Consider the following 21,581-nt stretch of genomic DNA (forward strand, 5'->3'; position numbering starts at 1 on the left):
CAAAACCTGCTAACAAGAACTCCACTACAGCCAGCAAATAAAACCAGCACAAAAATTTAGCTTTTAACTTAATTCAACACCACGACTCTGTTCAGCTACAAGGAGCCAGCTGAGAAGACACAAGAGAAAAAGACATTTTCTACTGCAAACTTAGATAATTTTTCCATTTTCTAGCTGAATCATGACCATAAAAGATGACCACTGATGAATACCTAACAGCATAATGGAATAAACAGCATCACTTTTAAAAATGAAACTCCAAAGTTAACCTGACTTCTGTTGCCTCTCAGTCAGTATGGTGTACGTATTTTGGACAAATCATTTCAACCCCTCACCCCAACCTTTAAAGATAAATGGGGCCTAAGATTGAAGTGCTAACAATATCCATTCCCTCAACACACTTGGGATATTTTCTGTGAATAGTTATTGGAGCTAGAATGGATTTCATTGGTTTGCATCAATGAACAGCCATATCAGAATAGCCAAGCTGATGCAAAGGAGGGACCAGCTGGCTGGCTGCTTCCTAAGCCTCTAGTGAGTCCTGGGACAGTTTTCCTGACCATGTCTCAACGTAAGGCAAAGGGACCTGCAGGTGAAAAACATCCTATGAAAGTAAGGCAAATGAAAGAGCTTTTGAGGAAGGGGATGCCTGGTGGCAAAGCCAGCGCCTTATTGTTCCCCAGGCAAACATGACAGAGTCTAGATGTACAGTAAGAGCCAGTCCATCTTTACTGGAGTGAGTTCAGGAGACAAATAGTTTACAACAACCTCTATCAATGTCTTAACCATTTGATAAAAAGTTCACTATAATATTTATTGTATAATGAAGAAAAACAACACATTCAGGGAAATTGAGATTAACTTATTTTTCTTAAAAGGTTCATCTCAAGGATGGCAACAAAGTCCAGCTTGTGCCGCCAAACGGTTTCACATGATCAAACCGTGTACAGCTTCTTGTGTGAACTGTTGACTACAAACATTTACCAAATACATAAATCTCTTTTAAAAAAGCCATTTTAAATATAGCAAAGCAGTGTCTTCTTGCACAGCAAAGTGAAGAGTTTCTACAGAGAAATAAAAGTTTTACATTTGTAAAATCTTTTTCACATTCTAATCATCTAGCTTTTTATGATCCAATGCCAGGAGTTCTCAGGTTCTTTATTTACTATGTATTTCTTGTGCGCATGATGGTTAATACAGAAATTATGTTAATGCATTATTAATTGTCCTTACAGTTAAAATGGCAAAATATGTATTGTTCTTTTAGAACAAACCCCTGATTTAGTCTATAACACAATGGACATAATTAGGGCTCAAAAGATGGAGTTTTGGTTGGGACCATCTGTGTAAATACAATGGTGACTTTCAGTCTCAGTGCAGTACAGTTAGAGTACTGAAGGAAGTACAGCTGTTGGGAACTTCCTTTAACCAGTGCAATTTAAGCTTTTTTTGTTTTTGTTTTTTAGTAATAAAATATGTCTTCTGAAGGGACAAAATTGTCCTGTGACAGTGTCTTATACAAAACACGTGAGTCTAAAAGGGTAAGAAAAGTTGGTTTCAAAACAACACCATTAGTGTCTTCCCCACTCTAGTTATTTTCTGCCAAGAGATGTGGATGTGATGTGTTCACACATGGGTGTCTGGGTGAGGCATGTCTGTTAAGTCCATATGCTCCATATCACACTGGGCGTATGGGAAAAATATTAACAGTCAAATATTCAGTTCCTGAAAACAGAATACATTGTTACTTGGTCAATGTAATTTAAATACAAACTCCGAGCCTTGTGTAATATTATTTTAGAAAACAGTAGTTGTACTGATTATAAACCTGCATAGAAAGAAAGACTATTGAGATACAGTCAGAAAAGCCATCTCATAAGGCACACAAGAAAATAGACAGTAAATGTGAATGTGTTAACTCCTATTCCAATATACAGCAGAAGTTCATGAACATGCATAAATAATAACAAAAGGATCACTTAACACTTTCAAAGCTATAAATGGTTTACAAAGTGGTAAGGATTATCTTGGAAATTCAGTATTGGGGGACTGTCTTGTTTCTATCAGGTGTAACCTTATGAAGAAATGTGCCTGTATGTAGTTCGGTAAATTAAGTACACTTTAAAAGAAAAACTAATCCTTTCTGAATAAGAGCCAAATGCCTAACTGAAATGAAAAGAGGAGACAGCACATCATCCTCCCTTTTTGGCTTCTACCCAAATTTACTACCAAACTGCCATTAAAGTAGAATCTCCATTCCTTGGCCTGTGAATGACAATGCCACAGGCTTATCCTGTACCTATTACCTATGTGTCAGTCAGGAAATCTGGCTGATGATTTGTCACAAATAGCTGATGAGGGAAATGTCAAAAGGAACTTAATTGGGGGGAAAACCAAAATATAAGTAAAAATTGTAGGTAGCTGCTCAGTATTAAAATATAAAATAGCAGCGATTTTAAAACCCTTCTGTTGAGTTTCTCAGAACAAGGAGTATCTAAAAATTTATAATAAAAGATATACAGGACTTTGAATTTTGTTCATGGCACAAGCCCAGTAAATGGATGAACTTGCTATCACTAATGAGTTGTCTTCTTGTAAGAATAAGGCCTTGTTGAAAATTCAAGCTGAGGGTGGCACTAATTTCAATCAGGACAGCAAGAGTCATGCCAAGGATCTGCACCATAAGAGAACTGCTCCCCTACACCAGAGTGTCATTTCAATGCACAGAACAGTTGATAATGGTAGTATATTTTGTAACTAGCTGCATCATTCTATTTTTAGAGGGTCAAGGAAAAAAGATCCCTTTCCTCACAAATATTTTTCTCTAATCATTTACCACTTATAAAACCTCTGTGCTCATCTACTATTTTGTCATTTTCTCTAATATTAGTTAAATTAGGTCATCTTGTCTACTGTACTTTTTTCCTCACAAAAGGCAAGTTTTAAATAATGCCTTATAAAATCTGTTACAGCACATATTATATTTATGCAGGATGAACTTAACACCATTTTTTTGCCACTTTGCTATTTATATACACATATAAAATATATAATGATGCTCACCCCATACAGCACAAAGATTACAATGTAACATCACACATTCACCACCAGTGAGGGGATAAACCCCTTTATACAATCCTCTGAAAAAACTGGGCTAATAATTAAAATCCAAAGTACAGTATATTTAACAAAATAGTAAATATTAAACAGTGAATACTCTACTTAATAAGGACTTCGCGTTTCCCCCCCAAATTGGCGGCAATCCACAAAAATATACTTTTTAATCTGGTGACCATACAATACATAGGTACTTACATCAAATGTGATAATATATTTAAGATGCTATATACACAAAGAGTTTGGCTCAACTTTTAATTTACATATAGATAATAAGTGTTCATGGCTTTTTTTTTCCAAGGTTCTGCTTGCAAGATATTTTTGTTTGTTTTTTTCCCCTCTTAAAATAAATCTAAAAAAGTTAAAACAAGATAAAGCTATTTTCTAAAAACAAACAAACAAAAAAGAACAAAAAAGAAAGTTACAACATACAGCTTTGGCTTATATAAATAATTCATAGCAGAATGTGTTCAAAAGTAGTGAATATAATTTTATATATAGTCATCAATTCATAAGGGTGTTTTCTTTCATATAAAATATACATGAGCTAAAATCAGTTTATTTTTAAAGATATGAATGTAAAAAGAAACTTCTGATGTATTCCAATTATAACTTAATATATTAATTTTATTTTGTTAATGTTCTATATTTCTAGGCTAGTATTTTCTGAATATCTCATGCGTATTTTCTACCCTCTCTTTTTTATTACCTAAAGATCACTTCTTTGACCCGATACATTTTTTGCGCGTGCAAAACAGTTATGTGTGGGGGCTTTTTTGGTTTTTTTTTTTTGTTTGTTTTTTAATATCAACAGCCCTTTCCCATGCACCCATTTGCAACAGAGACCCATGCCAGGTTGGGTAATTAATATAAATGACATTTTATGTACAGTATTGCTTTCTTGGTTCCTGCTTTTCTACTGCTCTGTTCTACAAAGCATTTTTTTCTGAAGTAACTACAGTCACCGCACAGTTAAATAAAACAAGTAGGGGGCCCTCTAGGTTTCTGCAAGCTAGTGTGGGAGAATTATATATGGGTACACATTTCTTTGCAAAAACTGGTTATCTTATGAAACAAGTAGTCCAAGGAAATGCCAGACTGGTCTGTGCCTACAGGGTGCTTTGTCTGCCATGGGACACACATCTGCAGACCTACAAGAGTTTGCAGGTTAAGTGCCTGATTCTGTGTATGCAACACACACCCACACATACACACACTCACACCCACATACATATATATGCAAAGGAATATATATGTATGTATGTACATATAAATATATTTAACTCATGTCCTTATTTACCAATTTAGATATGTAGGGCAGTTCACTGCAGTAACACAAAGTACAAGCATGAGCCTGGAAGCCTTAGGTCACCCAAGCATCCATTCTCATGCGCTTTACAGAAGGGCTTTCTCTGTCCTCAGTGTTTGGGGGTCGGCCAAGCACAATTGGAGAATGGAAGTCACCCCGTGGATCTTCTCGGTCACTGCCATCATAAGAGCTGCTTGAGCTGCTCAGACTGTCCACAGGGGAGCGCCCCATTTCCTGCCGGGGCTGGGGCTGTGGGGGTTGTGGTGGCTGCTGCTGTGGTGGCTGCTGCTGCTGGAAGCCTGATGGGGTCATTCGGTCCCGGGGAGGTGAAATCGGTTCTGATTTAATGTTGATGTTTTGGTTGGTATTAATGGATAAATTTGAACCCTGAGTTAACTGCCCTCCAGCACTGAGGGGAAAAAAAAAAAAAAAAGAGACGTGAGATGGTTTGTGAGTGTATCAGCATAACTCACAAAATGATACTGAAGACAATGACTGAATGAAACAACCCAAGGTCTGAAATCCTGTCAGAATTCCCCAAGGCTGGTTTTGGTCATCTCCTTTAGTATATGGTACAAAAAGAAATCACATCTCTCCAGGAAGAAAGAAATAGTACATTGGGTTCTTAACGTTTCTCACTTCTACTATCTACCACTGTGGTATTTTTGCAGCTGAAGTTTGCAAAACAATTTCAGTGTCTAATGTTGTGTGTGGTCCAAAAAGATAGAGGAACATGGCACACTAAATTCTATTCGGTGCCTCCTTGGTATCTTTTCTACTCTGGCCCCGTGATAGCACAACATCTCAACTCTTCCACAACTCTGAGATGTAAATCATATCATTTTTATTTTCCAGAAAAGAAGACAGTCTTAGAAAGGCTGATGAACTCACTCAGATTGGTACAAGAGGGTGTAAAGAGACTTTCCCTCACATCTGTGTTTCTTTTCTATTTGCTTTCCCAGGCTTTTTTTGTTTGTTTTGATTTTTGTTTTTTGAGATGGTGTCTTTCTGTGTTGCCCAGGCTGGCCCCAAACCTCTGGGCTCAAGTAATCCTCCTGCCTCATCTTCCTTTGTAGTTAGGACTACAGGTGTGTACTGCCACACCCAGCTTCAGGGCTGTTTTTAGTGTTTTAGTTTAGGATTAGGTCTGAGGGCCAGTTGTGGAGGGGAAAAAAAATTCCCTAAGATACTCCACTCCTTTTCCTGTGATTTAGTTCTCAAGATGATTACTGATAACAATATGTTTGTGGACTTCTTTCGGATCTCAGGAGGAATGGGTTTCCTGGGCTCAGGTCCTCTGGGCACTTTCTGAAAGGAGGTTAGTAGGCTAGGGTATGTACAGTCTCTACTGCTCTGAACAGGTGTGAGGTAGCCAACAGGGTCTACTGTTCTCCTCCACCTGCTTAATGGGCGTACTTGTCATGCTAACTCTACCAAGCCCTGTTCCTTCTCCCTACTACTCAAGGAGTCTCATCTCTTCTGGGCATGAGACTGACACTTCTTCACATTTATCTTCACACTCAGTTCATAAGAAATGTTCTCTTTGTGAATGAGGTAGGGTATGTATATTGGGAGATCACTCACACATAAATCCTATGGAGTCTAATGCATATACGGGCTACCCAGCCCTGTTTTTCTTCCCCCAAGATTCAGGAAGAAAGCAAAAGACACAACTCATCTTCCTTTTCTCCAGCCATCAAAGCAAAAAGAGGGAAAGGAATTATGTAAGCTCAAATGCCTTTAAGCTGCCTTCCTTAAGCAGTGGAATCAGAGGCAGATGTTGGGAAGTAGGATGGGAGTAGGCAGCTGACTCATCAATCAGCAGGTAGAAAGGGGTACATGTGGTGGCATCTGTGCCTTGAAATCCCCTTTAGTACCAGCTGATATACCTCAGAGTGTCTGAAAGGAAAAGCCTTGCTCCCTGAATCCTTTCAAGGAATGCCTGTGCTTTGCTTCATATCCAAGCTACTGTCTAGAGCATGTTAAGAAAATATTTTCTCCCAAGATTTCTGTCCATGTAGAAAAGAACCACTGTAGGATTATTCACAAGAGACTCTACAGAGTAAAAGACTTTAACTGACACAAAAAGAGTGTTTGCAGGCCAGGCGTAAAAGTTCAGGGAAGATTTCTAGTACTCACACAAGAGAGCTGAGGGCTGCTTGTCCTAGATGGTGCTGCTGCCAGGCTGACACCTGCCCCAAAGACAGCATTCCAGGGGAGTTGAAACCTTGCAGGGCTGACAGATCTGCGCTGGTCAGTGAGTAATCTATAAAGGAAGACAAGATTGCTATGCTGGACTATTCCTATATAACTGTTATTTAAAATAAATATACCTGCTACTACCCTTTGGAACAAAGAGAAACTCTTGAGCTCTCCCATATTGAATCTGGATCAGCAACTCTTGATGAAGGACAAAGAACAGGAAAGACATAGAATCCCTGCTCATGGTTGTCAAGCTTAGTGTCACAGACATTAAATGCATCATCATATAATTAGTGCATTTGTTTAAAGTACTAGGAATGTCACAGTTCCCTCACTACATGCAAAATCATCTCAAATTCATAAAAAAAAACAACTTTTCTTGTTACAAGAATATAATATATAGCTCATTTTATATGAATGTTTCCATCATAATTACTGTGACCAAAACTTAGGACATGAGTTATTACTCACATGAAGAGTTATTTCAGTCCATTATAAACACTTGTTTTTTCCATTTGGTTCTACAGAGCGGTAGCAAACACTTCTACTTTTAACTTCTTTCTCATGTCTCAAGAGAGGGATTTTAAAAAGTTGGTCTTTCTAGTGAATTAACATTTTTTAAAAAGGAACTGAGCTGAGGTGCTCAGGTTTATGGTAGAACCAATACTTGTTCTATATGCTCTCAGATTGTCTCAGCCATCCCCACAGAGGCTGCAGGGAAGGGAGTTTGGCACACTGATGCCTGCCCCAGTGACCCTCTAGTCCACAGTTCTCTTTTGAACTGCTAGCCCTTCCAATGACCCACTTGACTTGTCTTCTTGGATGCTTCTTCAAACACCTCAAATTTGACATGGTTCAAGTTTTTCTCTAATACCTTCTCTTTCTTCTATGCTCCATACCTTGTTAAATGGCACTAATATACACCTAGAGGTTTATGCCGGAAACCTGTGGGTGTTATCCTTGCTGCTTCTCTTCTCTCTTAAACCCACCATCAACCACCAAGTCTGGTCAATTGCTATCTACTGTATCTAGGCCTGTCCAGATTTCACTGTCTTTACTGTCACCACTCTAGTCCAAATCCCCAGTAACCATTCCTGGGTCACTCTACTAGTCTTGTGTGGTTACCTGGCATTCATTTTGCCACGATGGACACTGTAGACAAAGTGATTTTTTTAAAACAACAAATATGATCATGACATGCCTTTACTTAAAAAATTTTATGGGCTGGGGATGTGGCTCAAGCGGTAGCAAGCTCGCCTGGCATGCGTGCGGCCCGGGTTCGATCCTCAGCACCACATACAAACAAAGATGTTGTGTCCGCCAATAACTAAAAAAAAATAAATATTAAAAAAAATTCTCTCTCTCTCTCTCTCTCTTTAAAAAAAAAAAATTATGGTTTCCCAACACTCATTAAGACAATGTCCAAAACCTACAACATAGCCAACAAATCCCTACTTACCCCTCTAGGCTCTACTCTTGTCAGCTAGCTCTCTACTCCCTTCTCCTGAGATCATTCTCCTTGGCCTGCTTGGCTGAGTCCTGCATACTTTTTCATGTTCTAGTTAAAAGGTGGCCACTCACACAACTAGAACAGATCTTTCCTAGAGCTGCTTGCCTTGTGTCTTTCTATGCTGACAGACCCTAAATTCCATAGTTGACTCTGGTATTTTCAGTACCTGGCAAAGTATATACTACACAACAAACAATAAGTACCCACAGAGTGTTTGCAAAGTGTAAGTCTTGAAGCTGGGAGTGATATTATTGATGGGTATGAGGATGTCTCTGTAGAATTCCTTTGCACAGAACTGTTTTTGCATTTATTTCAAAAAATTGCTCATTTATTTATCCCTTAACCTACTGTATGACTTGGGTTTGACACTAAATATGTGTAAAAAGATACAAGATAGAATAAACAAGATAAAATATGGATAAGTGTTTAAAAAGGCAAATAGATATATAAGTTAAAGATAATACAGTAATGTTAGTATAATTATTCTGAGAAAGAGAGCAAAGATAAAGTCAGTCAAAAGATGGAATGAGACTAAAGCAGAGTGACAGATGGTTTTAAGGAGAAATGACTCATTTTTATACACTGTTAATCCCTGTGAGACTTTAGAGTGTGTGTGTATGTGTGAATATATTTTCAATATTTAAGAATATTTATTATATGTAAAATATATATGTATATGAATTCTTTCTAACTTATTGGCATTTCTAAAAATAAGTACAGTGGAATCTCTAAGTATACTAAAAAACTTGTAATGAAATGCTCAATAAACTGCAATCTAACTTTGACACCCCGTCCCAGTCCAAGTTTCACCTTCTCAGCTAACACTCCCCTGGGCATCTAGCCTCTTGAGCTCTTCCCCTTCATGGTTATCAGCTTAGGTTGTCCCCTTTCCTTATCTAGAATAAACTTGAAAGAGAAGATATAGAATTTGTCACATGGCATCTCTCAAATAACAAGTGATTAATGTAATGAAACACAATTTCTATGAATGCTCAATCCCTGGCTTTAATCTGGAACCTGTTCTGTGCAAGACATAAATAATTTGCTGTAATTTACAGACACTAGGTTGGTTTTTAGTTGATAGATTTCCTTCCACCCCCCCACCCCATACTGACTGTTGAAAGGTAATGGACATTTCTACAAAGCTTTTTAACAAAACCTCTAAAAGATGTTTATTTTAATAAAACTAGTACTGTAAATTAAAGTAGCATTTAAATGTATCAATTGTTCTGCCTCCAGACAGCAGGATGAAAGCAGGGCACCAAAGTGTTTTACCCTGAAGTCTAAAATTAGATGATCTTTACCACAGTCTACTTACAAAAATCATAAAAGAATAACTTTCATGCATTGCAGTCTCTGGATAAGGGGGCAAGGTGTAATTTACTGCCTGCCTTCCTTCTAAACAACAGGTGTTTGGCTCAGCTGGGGAGAAAGTAACACTACATGGACTTTCTCCCCTCCTTGAAATAGCAAATCTAAATGAAACCTGCTGCAGACCAGGTTTTCCATATAGCTTGCCTGGCTAAAAGCACCCTTCCCATCACTGTGATATTCTTGAACTTTTCTAACAGACTACCAAATTAGGGTATTTTAAGATGGAAATGTCCAAATAAACACAAATGAGTGAAAAGCTCCTCTCAGTGGCTGTGAGGAGAAATGATAAATGACCTTGTTTTGCCCCTTAGGCACAAATGACACAGACCAAACTAGTGGTTACAGGCTTGCAGGCCACAGCTAAGCACCTGCCACATCCCCAAAGGGATTGATGGTCTTCCCAAAGCAGTTTAACAGCATGAAGGCAAACATCTAATTTTAAAAGCCTGGAAGCGAGAGATTCTGTAGCAAGAAACTACATAAAAAAATATCTGGGCAACAGGTGGCTATTACCTGCTCCTTGGCTGGATGCTTACCACATTTTCATAATAGCTCTTTGTTTTTTTTTGTCAGAGGCAAGTAAAAATTCACATTGGAGAAATAAAATAATTTATTCAGTTCATTTTACTATCAATGTATTTTCTGTGACTTTTTCAAGACTAGCATTTTTAAAACAATATCAAAATCTGAATCTAAAAAAGCAGGGATAAATTTATTTCAGCAAATATACTTTTTAAAAAATCACAAGCACACGTGGATCACAAAACAAAGAAATACAAGCAAAGAAAAGGCACAGAAACTCACCAGTGTTGTAGGCTGTTGGCATTGCTGAGTACACAAGTCCCTGTGGAGGCAAGCTTGGGGTTGTCACAGACACGACTGGGGTAGCAAGAGGTTGAGTGGCTTGAGAACTGCTTATCCGCTGGGTATTCTGTGAGAGATGAGAAAAAAAAAAAGTGTTATTATGTGGTATTTATGTTCATACTTCATATTTTAAAAATAACTTTCAATTTAAATGTGACACTTTTCACAGTTTTATCTGAATGTTATTTTCTAAAGCAGTGATGATATGAAAACCTTAAGGATACTAATGGGAGTAACTATATATTTAATTTTAAATGACCTATTTTTACATTAATTATTCACCTTCTCTCTCCAGTTTATTAATGCCAGAGGCATATCCTTAAAATAGAAACTTACCTTATGGGTGATAACACATTAATATGTTAGCATAATGAGACCCTGATGTCATTACAGACACTGTCAGGGTACCCAAAGTGAAATGTGTTGATTTTAAGCAGCTGATGATAGCAAAAGTCATTTGTATATTAAAAATTATAAGTTCATGAGTACAGGGATCAAAAATACTTTTCTTTGTAGCATTTACATTTGATGTATGGTTTGAAGACATGGCTTTCTAAGTGCATCTTTCCTTCCAACTGATCCTGCAGATGACATATTTTTTAACAGCAGATTCAGATATTTATCTCTTCAGTTTGCTAAAAGGAGATGCTCTGAGTAGAAAGTTTTTAAAGAACTGCTAAAAGGGTTGTGAATGGAGCAATATTAAATGATTGCTGACTGCTTCTACATAGTATTTTATCTACATTGGGAATGAACAAAAAAATTAACTATTAAATAATCAAGTTAGTTTAAGGTTATTGTCTTCTATGGGTAGGAGTATGATAGCATTAGCTTCTCCCCACTGTGACTTAAAGTAATATTTTTCTGAAATCAAGGATGAGAGGAACAGAATTTAGACTCCACATTGTTACTATGCGGGAGGCCAAAGCACAACTTCAACTTATGTTTTTTATAAATGAAGTTATAATATGGCATTTGTTATTTAGGGTCTAAACCATACCAGCAAAAGTATAATTCAGTGTCTTTAGATTCTAAAGGATCAGAATGTTATTTGGTTTTGTCTATCACTATTTTCAGAAAGACACATAAGTTGCAGGCCTTTGGCTAAATCTAGGTATGTGAAAAAATGATCATTTGATAAAGCTCTAGATCTCAGTTAATCTCTTTTTAGTTCATAGTTTTTATCCTAAGTTAGAAGATATCAGGATGGCCACACTGTGTGTGGATGTACTGTCTGAGTGTTGGTCCTACATTTACCACATCGTAAGACTGGATTAATCATTTAACTACTTTGAACCTCTAACTTTGTCACACAGGAGTAAAGCAATCTTTGTCCGACTTTTGCCTTGCAAATGCTATTGTGACAATCAAATGAAGCAATGTTAGAAGTGCTTTGGGAACTGAAGTACTACAGACATGTTAGACAGTATCTTTAAATTATCCCAGAAATCCCCTATAATCAATCTTCTACACAGTGTTGATTTTAAAAAAAGGACGAATATATTTATTTCTCCCGTCCAGCTATTCTACTAGAGCTGTTATGAGGTAAAGCTGTTCTAGAATTGCAAGGCTTCTAAAGGACCTCTGTAGCCTGGTTCTCACCAGCTAAAGTCCTTAATACAGGTCCCAGAGTCAAAGTCACCCATGATAATATTATAGAGCTCAAACCAATTTGAACGACTTTCTAATTCTAACAGATTGTATTTCTGACTGTTTTGACTTTGACATATAAAACTCTAAATTTTGAATTAAGTTTTAAGAGTCTGAATTTGCTTAAATTTTAAAGAACATGAATGGTTATTGACATTTTTTAGTCATGTCTTTTTGTCTTACATTTCATGATTTCTATATTTTAAAGCCTTTGGAAGTTCATCTCTGAGATTGTGTAATTATATGTGCACTTATTTAAGGAAGGTGGAAAGTTAATGTATGACAATCGGGAATATATTTTAGTCTTGGCATCAAATTAGTATTTTAGGTTTTTGAGACAGGGACATACTTTGGACTTAATTTGTTCTCTAATATTTGGTCTGTAAGCCAAATGAGATGAAAGAATACAGTATGAGGGGTATGGTATGGGCTACCTCATCACTCTATGGTTTCATCTCTATGGCAATCTCCTGGCATGATTTCAAAGGCAGGAGATAACAATAACCTTGCCATATATTGTTTCTATCCATCAAAGCTCTTTATCTCAATGGGATTTGACTCTGAGTAAATGACCTTCATAACCACTAGAGGGCAACATAGTGCTAGATAATTCATGGAAGCATTTAGGACACTGTCATAAGTGTAAACAGGTCTAATTTAAGATGAATTATTTATGTTTGAATTATAACTTTTACTTGCTAATAAGTATTAAATCAATAAGTATTTCACCAAAAGATATTCATAATATAACCTAACATCACATTCACAACAAACTTGGGTTTTACTTAACCGACACAAAAACAAATCCAAAACTGAGTGATCACAATGCTAAATAAAGAACGATCTCATTTTAAGGACTGAGCATAGACAACCTTATTTAAAAAGAAAACATACTGCAAAACACAAGAGCATGCATAAACATGTAATAACAAATGCAAACAAAACCAAATGATGCCTTTACCCCATGCTCTCATGCACTCTTAACCCCTATCCATGCTAAGAATTGAACACTTTCAAGTTTTTATTTTCCTTTAATCAGAGACAACTAATCAGCAGCTGACTTTGAATGCATATGATTACTTCTGTGTAGTTTGGGATTTAGGTCCCAAAGAAGAAACAAATCAACTGCAAGTTATTTTTATTTAAGTTTATTATCTAGAGGAAAAGCCAAGATAAAACGTTTGGGTTTTTTTTTTTTTTGGGGGGGGGGGGTAAGATAATAGCCGATTTTAAGAATAGAGTATCTTCTGATAGAAAAGTAAATTTGTATATGTTCAATTACAGATATTCCTTTTAGTAAACAGGGAACCCCCTTGTGGTTCAGATCCTCTCACGCAGGATGAAATAACTCCAACTCTGAAAAAGGTGACCTCACCAAAAATGATGTAATCTTTTTGAAAGAAAGAGAAATAACACAAGACTGTGTGTTACAATCTGAGGAACTTTGAGGGTGAAGTCATTTTCTAAAAATATTTTTAATAATTTGGAGAGCTATATAAGGCATTTTGTATCTTTCCTTTAAAAATGTTTAACTGTCCTGTGCTTATGGACAGCTGTTTTTTAAAAGCTCTATTCAATGTTCCCTTGAACCAATAAAATGAGTCAACATAAACAATTTTAAATAGAAAAAACCAGAGTCTATAGTACTAGCAGATTGCTTTTGTGGTTCAAAGTATTTGAATAGTGTTTTAATAAAAAGAAAAATATCTGTATAACAAAGGAACATTGGTTAGATAAAAAACATTTAAGAGAATTAGTACTTTCTACATTTTTTTCAACTCCCTTCAAGCAGAAACCCGCACTCACCAACTCCAATTCCTCTTCCTCCGACTGTACTCAGCACATAAGAGGGATAAGAGAGTTAACTAAGACCAATGGCACTCAAAACAAAAAATTACTTTAGAAAAACACAGACACTAGAAGTTGTCTGTAATTCTCCAGAGATGATTACATACACAACAAATAGAAATACAAATTACTTGCTGTCTCTATACTTGAGTTCATTTTTCAAAAGACTAGAAAATTCTTTTAAATTCTCTAGGGCCTGGATTTAAAGCACCCCCACCCCACTGCCATCTCAGTCTGCTCTTATGTTGGCCTCTCTTACAAACGACCACATTCCTATGACATTTTAAAAAGGTTGCTAATTGTGACAGCAGTCTACATTTGGAACTCTAAAGAATATACTTACATCTGAATCCTCCTATTACTACCCCACCTGGTCACACATGTCTATCTATCTCCTGCTAGATTCTGTGCTCCCTGGTAGGCAGAAATTATGGTGTGCTTTACTTTCCATAGTAGCTAACATGATGTTATGAAACAACAGGATCTCAAATATTTATTAATAAATTTAACAGATTTTTATGCTTATTATTTGCAAATAATAGTGTACATGTGAACAAAATGATTGTAGTGGAGAAAAACTCTGTGTGTGTGTGTGTGTGTATGAAAATCAGGCTGGAGAAGAAATGAACTGATATAAGCTGTGAATAGGAAAGAAACAAATGAAACATATTTGTTCCTTTTCTTCTAAACATTTATAAAATATTAATATGCTTGAAGCAGTTTACTCATTATTTTCTTCTCATTTTACTTGAATTGTCAACCAATTCTCTCTCAATCTGTAAAAATGTGTCCTTGAGCATTACTAATACATGAAGCCCTAATCTTGAAGCAGGTTTCTCTGCAAATGAATGGGATGAAATAGGAAAGAGGCTGATTATTTACTCTGCAAAACAATCATGTGGCCTGTAATTACTATTTCAAATGTGAGTAAAATACTTTTCAGCTACTTTGTCATACATAATCATTATGCATCTCCAACTACGAGATACAGATCAAAACACTATCAAACACTATGGCTGTGTGTGTGTGTAAAATATGTAGTTTTCACTTTAACCTTCAGGGATAAAGGGTAAATAGTTTTGTGGCAAGTTTTGTAGTTCTCTGTAGAAATGCTTCATAATTTCTTTTTCACTGAAACAGCTGCTGTGGTGCATGCCTATAATCCCAGAGCTCAGAAGTCTGAGGCAAGAGGATCACAAGTTCAAAACCAGCTTCAGCAACTTAGTGAGGCACTAAGCAGCTTAGAGAGATGCTGTCTCAAAATAAAAAATAAACAAGCTGCGGATGTGGCTCAGTGATTAAGTGCCTCTGAGTTTAATGCCTGATAGGGAAAAATAACAAACAAAACCCAGAAATAATTTTATTAAGCAGTTTCTCAAAGTCTAAATGTAGTTTCATCTTTAAACAGCACTATTTAAAGCTTTGAATTTTACTTGGATTTCACCTTTTTTTTTTTTTTTTTTTTTTTAACCTATGACCTTTTTCTGACCCAGGATCAGACCTTGGATCCCACATGCTTTTAGTTATCATGTATTCTTAGTCTCAATCTGTTCTGTAATAGTTTCTTAGTATTTCCTTGTTTTTTTTTCATGACCTTGAACTTCTGGAGAATACTATTCAGTTATCTTGTAGAATGTCTCTGAACAAGGTTTGTCTTATACTTATTCATTGTTAGAAGATACAGACTAATAGAAGAATACCACAGAGATATATGACCTTCTTATTCTTAGCACACCATACTGGAAAGCATGTGTCTTTTTGTCTCATTACCAGTGAAGTTAGCATTGATCCTCTACTTAACATGGTAGCTTCTTTCAGGATTCTCCAGTATTAAATCACTATTTTTCCTTTGTAAGAAACAAATATTTATTGGGGAAGAGACATTTTGAAGCCATGTAAATACTGTGTTTCATCTTAACTTTTGCCCACTAATTGCAGCTCTTATTGACTCGCCTTGCCTGAAACAATTATCATTGCACTGTGATGTTGTAAAAGTGATTTATTATTTGTCTTGTTCTTTCTACTTATACTAATTTCTCTCTAAGGAAGAGTTATCACTTCACTATTTATTTATTCAGTCATTCACTTATATCAATAATGAACTCAATATTTGTCATCCCTTGGAATATAAATACATAGATGACTCGTAATTTTGTAATTTGTTATTTTGTTACTCAAGTATTCTAGTTTTAAGGCTTTGGGAGTTCTTTTGGAAAGGTGTCTCCTGTGACACCGCCCCTCTTTTTTTTGTGGTGCTGGGGGTTGAACCCAGGGCCTTGTGTATAAGAGGCAAGCATTCTATCTCTAGCCCTCCTGTGACCTTTTGACATGCACTTATTCTTTAGTGCCTTTTGCTCCTCTTGTAGTTCACATACCAGGTCTACCAATCAACCACTTCTATAAGGAGGCCTGGTTCCCTGAATTAAAGAAATGGTGTTTAGAAAGTAAAATCTGAGTGCTAGTTATACTTATTTACTGGGTGCCATATTTCAAGGACTTCTCAGTAGACAGAACTAGAAAATATATGATACATATTAATGTGTATGTATGTAACATCTGTATTTCTATATCTATCTATATGTTTAAAAAGGTAAGCTCATACTGAAACTTTCAACTACACCCCAGAAAGAGGGTTTATTTCTCGCTTCCTCAACCCTTACCCCTCTTGCTTATATGTAACTTTTTGTCCAGTCAGAGAAACCTGATTCCACATATCTGCTATATTCACTATCTGTGTCTCAGATTTACTTTCTACTATGATTTACTACAATGTTTTTGCTCTCTATCCTTACAGTATCCAATCAAAACAGTTTCTAAAGTTACTTAAACCAGCTTTCTTCCTCAGTTCCTTTGTTATCACACAGTCATTAATTTGTAATATACTTATTTTCATGTGTCATTTTGCATTCCATTAGTCCTGATTTATTTGATTCCATTTGATAAAAATCACTCTTATAATGCACAAGTTTTATGTTTTAACAAATGCAGACTCATAGCTAACACCACAATCTCATATAAAGTAGTTCCATCATCTCAAATATTCCATACTATTCCTTTGTAGTCAGCCTCTCTCACACTCCCAACCACTGAGCTGTTCTGCATTTTTTGGAATGAATGTAAGTGGAATCACACCCTAGGTATCCTTTTGGATCTGGCTTCTTTCAGTTAACAAAACTCATTTAAGATTTATCTATTGTTGTGCCTTCCTTTTTATTGCTGAGTAGTAGTCCTTTGGATGAAACCAAAGTGTGTATGTCCACTCATCTGTTGAAGGAAATATGGGTTATTCTCAGTTTTTCTCAATTATGAAAAAAAAATACAGGTTATTACATAAGCATAGTTTTAAGTTCACTTGGATTTACCTATGGAGTGGGATTGCTGGGTTATATATATATTTAACTTCATAAAGAACTACCAAATTCTTTTCCAAAGTGGTTCTATCATTTTGCACTCCAAGAAGGAATTTAGGAGAGTTCTTATCACTCTGCATTTCCAGCAGCATTTTTAGTTTTATAATTTTAGCCATTCTAACAAGTGGTTTTAATTTTTGTTTCCCTAATGCCTAATGGTATTAAGCACATGTTTATTTGCCATCTATATACCTTCTTTTGAAATACCTGTTAAGATTTTGTTGATGGGGGTGTAGCTTAGTGGTACTGAGCTTGCTTAGCATGCACAAGTCTGGGTTTGATCACCAGCACTGTGGAAAAAGAGATCTTGTGCCCATTTAAAAAACTGGGTTGTATATTTTCCATTGCTGAGTTTTAAGAGTGCATTATACACAAGCCCTTTATTTGGACATGTGATTTATAAATATTTTCTCTTAATTTGTAGGTTGTGCTTTTATTTTTTGAACAGTGCCCTTCACAGAGAAAAACTTAAATTCTCACAAATTCTGATATATCAATTTTTTTACTTTATGGATCATTCTTTTGCTGTTTATGGGTTTGTCCCATAATTTTTAGTTTCATGCATTAAATTTGGGTCAATGATCCATTTTGAATCTTTTTTTTTATAGGCATGTGCCAAGTTTTTTTTTTCTTTGCATCTGGAGGTATTCCAATGCCATTAGCTGTAATGAATATTTTTTCTCCACCGAACTGTCTTACTATCTTTGCCATAAAACAGCTGAATGTATATTCATACAGGTCTCTACTATCCACTTATCTATGTACCCAGTTTTTTGCCAACACCACACATTCTGAATTACTACAGCTTTACAGATGGTCTTAAAACCACGAAGTGTCTTATTTTCTTCTTTTTAAAAATTGTTTTGGCTGTTATAGTTCTGTTGCCTTTCCAAAAATATTTCAGAACTAGCTCACTGATTTCTAAAAAAAAAAAAATTTCTTGTGATCTTGATTGGGATTGTGTTTAATTAATAGACAATATGGGAAGAATTGACATCTTAACAATACTGAGTTTTCTAATCCATTAATATGATTTATTAATTTAGATTGTGTTTTTTAGTTTTCAGACTGCATATATTTTGTTACATTTGTACTTACCCATTTCTTTCCCTTTTGGGTGAGTGGGGTGCTATTTTAAACTTTGAATTTCAATTTTTCACTGGTGGTTTAAGAATACAATAGACTTCTGTATACTGGCTTTGTACCCTATGACCTTGCTGAACTCATTGACTGGTCTCAGATTTTTTTCTGTATGTTCTTCATGCTTTTCTATATCAAAAACTGTATCTTCAGATGATTCAATTTCTTCTTTCCTAGTATGTATGCACTGTATTTAATTTTCTTGCTTAACTAAACTAGCTAAGACTTCAGTGGTGATAAAAAAAATCACTGCCTATATCTTTAATACTAATAAAAGACTAACCACCTTCCCCCTACTAGTGTTACTTGTTAAGATTTCAGCAGATGCTCTTTATTAGGTTAAGGTCCCTTCTAGTTTGCTGAGTTGTGTTCATTTAATATCATGAATAAATGTCATATCCTGTAACATGGTGGGTTATACTGATGAACTTTCAAATATAGAAATCACCCTTGCATTCATGAGATGAAACCCACTTAATCTTGATATATTACCCTTTTATATGTTGCTGAATTTATTTACTAACTAATGTCTTTTTGACTTACTGTCTATAGAGTTCATGAGGGAAACCGATCTGTAGTTGCCCTTTCTTATATTACCTTAATTCTGTTTTTTTATTAAGGTAATGCTGGCTTTAAAATGAGTTGGGAAGTATGTTTGCCTCTTCTGTTTTTTCTGAAAGAGATTGTTTGGGATTGGTATTCTGTCTTTCTCAAAAGTGTGGTAGAATTTGCTAGCAAAACTGAATTGGTTTGAAAATTTTCTCCTTTATAAGGCTTTAAAATTAGCACTTCAATTGCTTTACAAATATTTAGCATTCAGGTTAACTATTTCTTTACTGTTGCACTTAGTAATTCCTTGATAGTTTGTATTTTTCAAGCAATTTGCCCTTTTAATCCAAACTATCAAATTAATCAGAACACAGTTGTTTGTAATATTTTCTTATCTACTAGTATCTTTGGGGTGAGGTACCCTTTTTCATTCTCAACATTGATAACCGGGTCTTTTTTCCTTTGATCAGCATCACTTAAGACTTACCAATTGAAATTTTGAAAGAAAAAAAAAAACTACAATTTTTTGGTTTGATTACTTTCCTCTACTGCTTTCTTGGCTTAAATTTTATTGATTTCCACTCTATTTTTTTTTCCATTCAGCTTGCTTTGGATTAGGTTTGTTCTTCTTTCTCAAGATTCTCAAGATGCTGACTTGGGACCTTTCTTCTTTTCTAACACATGCATTTAACACTATAAATTTTCTGCCTGTATTATTTTATTTAATCCTCAAAATTTTGATATGTTATACTTTCATTCAGCATATACAATTGTAAAATTCCCTAGAGATTACCTGTGGCCCGCAGGTTATTTAAAAGTGTATTAACTGGTGCCAAGGATGTAGCTCCAAACAGGCAGAGTACTTACGTAGCATGCAAAAGGTCGAGCGTTCAATCCCCAGCACAGCAGGGCAGGGGGAGTATATTTTTTAAGTATGTGGATATTTTCCTATTGTCTTTTTGTTATTGGTTTCCTGTTTTATTTCATTAGAGCCAGAAAATATAATAGGTATGAATTCAATTCTTCAAAATTGCTAAGGTAGGTTTTATGACACAGGATGATCTATCTTGGTGAATGTTTTACATATACATGAGAAAAGCATGTGTCCTGCTGCTGTTGAGTGTTTTATAAACAAAACACTGTTTTAGGCCAGGCTGGCTGAGTGATGTTCAGCGATGCTGGCTGAGTGATACTGAGAGAAGAATTTTGAAGACTACAACCGCCATTGTGCATTTTTCCATTTCATGTTTTGATTCTATCAGTTTTCACTTTACATATTTGGAGGTCTGAGGTGTTATTTCTTGAAAAATGAACTATGTAATGTTTCTCTTTCCCTGACAATATTTGTTGTTGTAAATCTACACTGTCAGAAATCACTATGACTACTTCAGCTTTCTTTTGGTTATTATTTGCATAGTATATTTTTCTCCATCCATTTATGTCTTTAAAATGGGTTTCTTATATATTGTTTGGCCACATATTCTGACCACATTGAATGGTTGGATTAAAATCTACCATCTTGCTTTTTAAAATTTTGTGCTGTTCTTTAACTATCAGAGGATTTTTCATAATTATACTTACTCTCCTCTATTTACTTATTATTTAACTTCTTTAAATTTCTTTTTCTATAGATACTTTAAGGTTTACAATATACATAGTTAGTCAGAGTTCACTTTCAATTAACATTTTGTATGTTATGTGTAGAATAAGGACCTACAACAGTGTATATCCAATTCCTCCCTCCCATCCTTTGTTGTTATATATTTTATTTTTACATATGCTATAGACAGAAAATATACTGCCAACATATTTACTTTATAAAATCAGCTGCCTCTTAGAGCAATTAAAAAGAAGGAAACACTAATAATAATTGTCCAGTAAAATGAACCAGGGTTCCTTGGAGAAATGCCTGACTTTAAGACTAGCCCAGGAAATACATGAGATGAGCCTAGTAGTTCCAGAAAGTAAAAATGTACCCTCCCTCCACCCGCTGTCAAAACCAAAACAAAACAAGCAAAAAATTCCAGAAGGATAAGCGTATATCAAAGGGACAAAGGAAAGAAGTGAACAGCACCCCAAAGTTAAAGCTAGAACAGTTTAGGAAAAAAAAAAAGTGGTATTTCATTATAACCCAAAATTTAAAACAAATGTTTATGAGTCAAGTCATATTTAGATAAATAAGTATTTAAACAAATGAGAAAGATCAGATAAGTCTATACCTAAGAACCTAAATAATTTATGTAGATACTCCTCCTTCAAGGAGGTAGATAGTCTTAATTCCCATTCCTTAAGCTGGGCTGCATATAGTGATCTCCTTCCAAAAACTACAGTATGGAAAGGGGAAAACAAGGAAGTAAAACAGAAAACTTGTTAAACACTTACATTAGCCTGGTAACCAAGTTAACAGTAGCAATTAGTCAGTACATAGTATTCACCCTGGACACAGTATGATGACAATGGCACCTTAATTACATGGCATTCTTTCCTAAAACCAATAATCCCTGTCTAATCATGATAAAAACATCAGACAAATATCAACTGAGACACATCCTACAAAATATGTAACCAGTGTTCCTCAAAAACATTAGATAATAATACTATATCAATA

General features: G+C 35.4%; 1 protein-coding gene across 8 annotated transcripts in view; it reads right to left on the bottom strand.

The window, feature by feature from the left end:
* Window positions 1–706: 706 nt before the first annotated feature.
* Window positions 707–21,581, bottom strand: part of MEF2A (myocyte enhancer factor 2A) — a 159,114-nt gene continuing 138,239 nt past the window's right edge. For 6 of the 8 annotated variants that reach the window (XM_081288993.1, XM_081288995.1, XM_081288999.1 and 3 more), the window contains 4 exons: window positions 13,833–13,856; window positions 10,317–10,443; window positions 6,566–6,692; window positions 707–4,835 (listed from right to left, as the gene is read on the bottom strand). In XM_081288993.1, the coding sequence (XP_081145119.1) occupies window positions 4,481–4,835; window positions 6,566–6,692; window positions 10,317–10,443; window positions 13,833–13,856 (633 nt within the window). In that variant the 3' untranslated portion in view covers window positions 707–4,480. The remainder of the gene's footprint in view (window positions 4,836–6,565; window positions 6,693–10,316; window positions 10,444–13,832; window positions 13,857–21,581) is intronic. The other 2 variants (XM_081288997.1, XM_081288998.1) reach the window with 1 other exon arrangement.

The sequence above is a fragment of the Spermophilus citellus genome (assembly GCF_964194105.1).
Source record: "Spermophilus citellus genome assembly, chromosome: 4".
Lineage (NCBI taxonomy): Eukaryota > Metazoa > Chordata > Mammalia > Rodentia > Sciuridae > Spermophilus > Spermophilus citellus.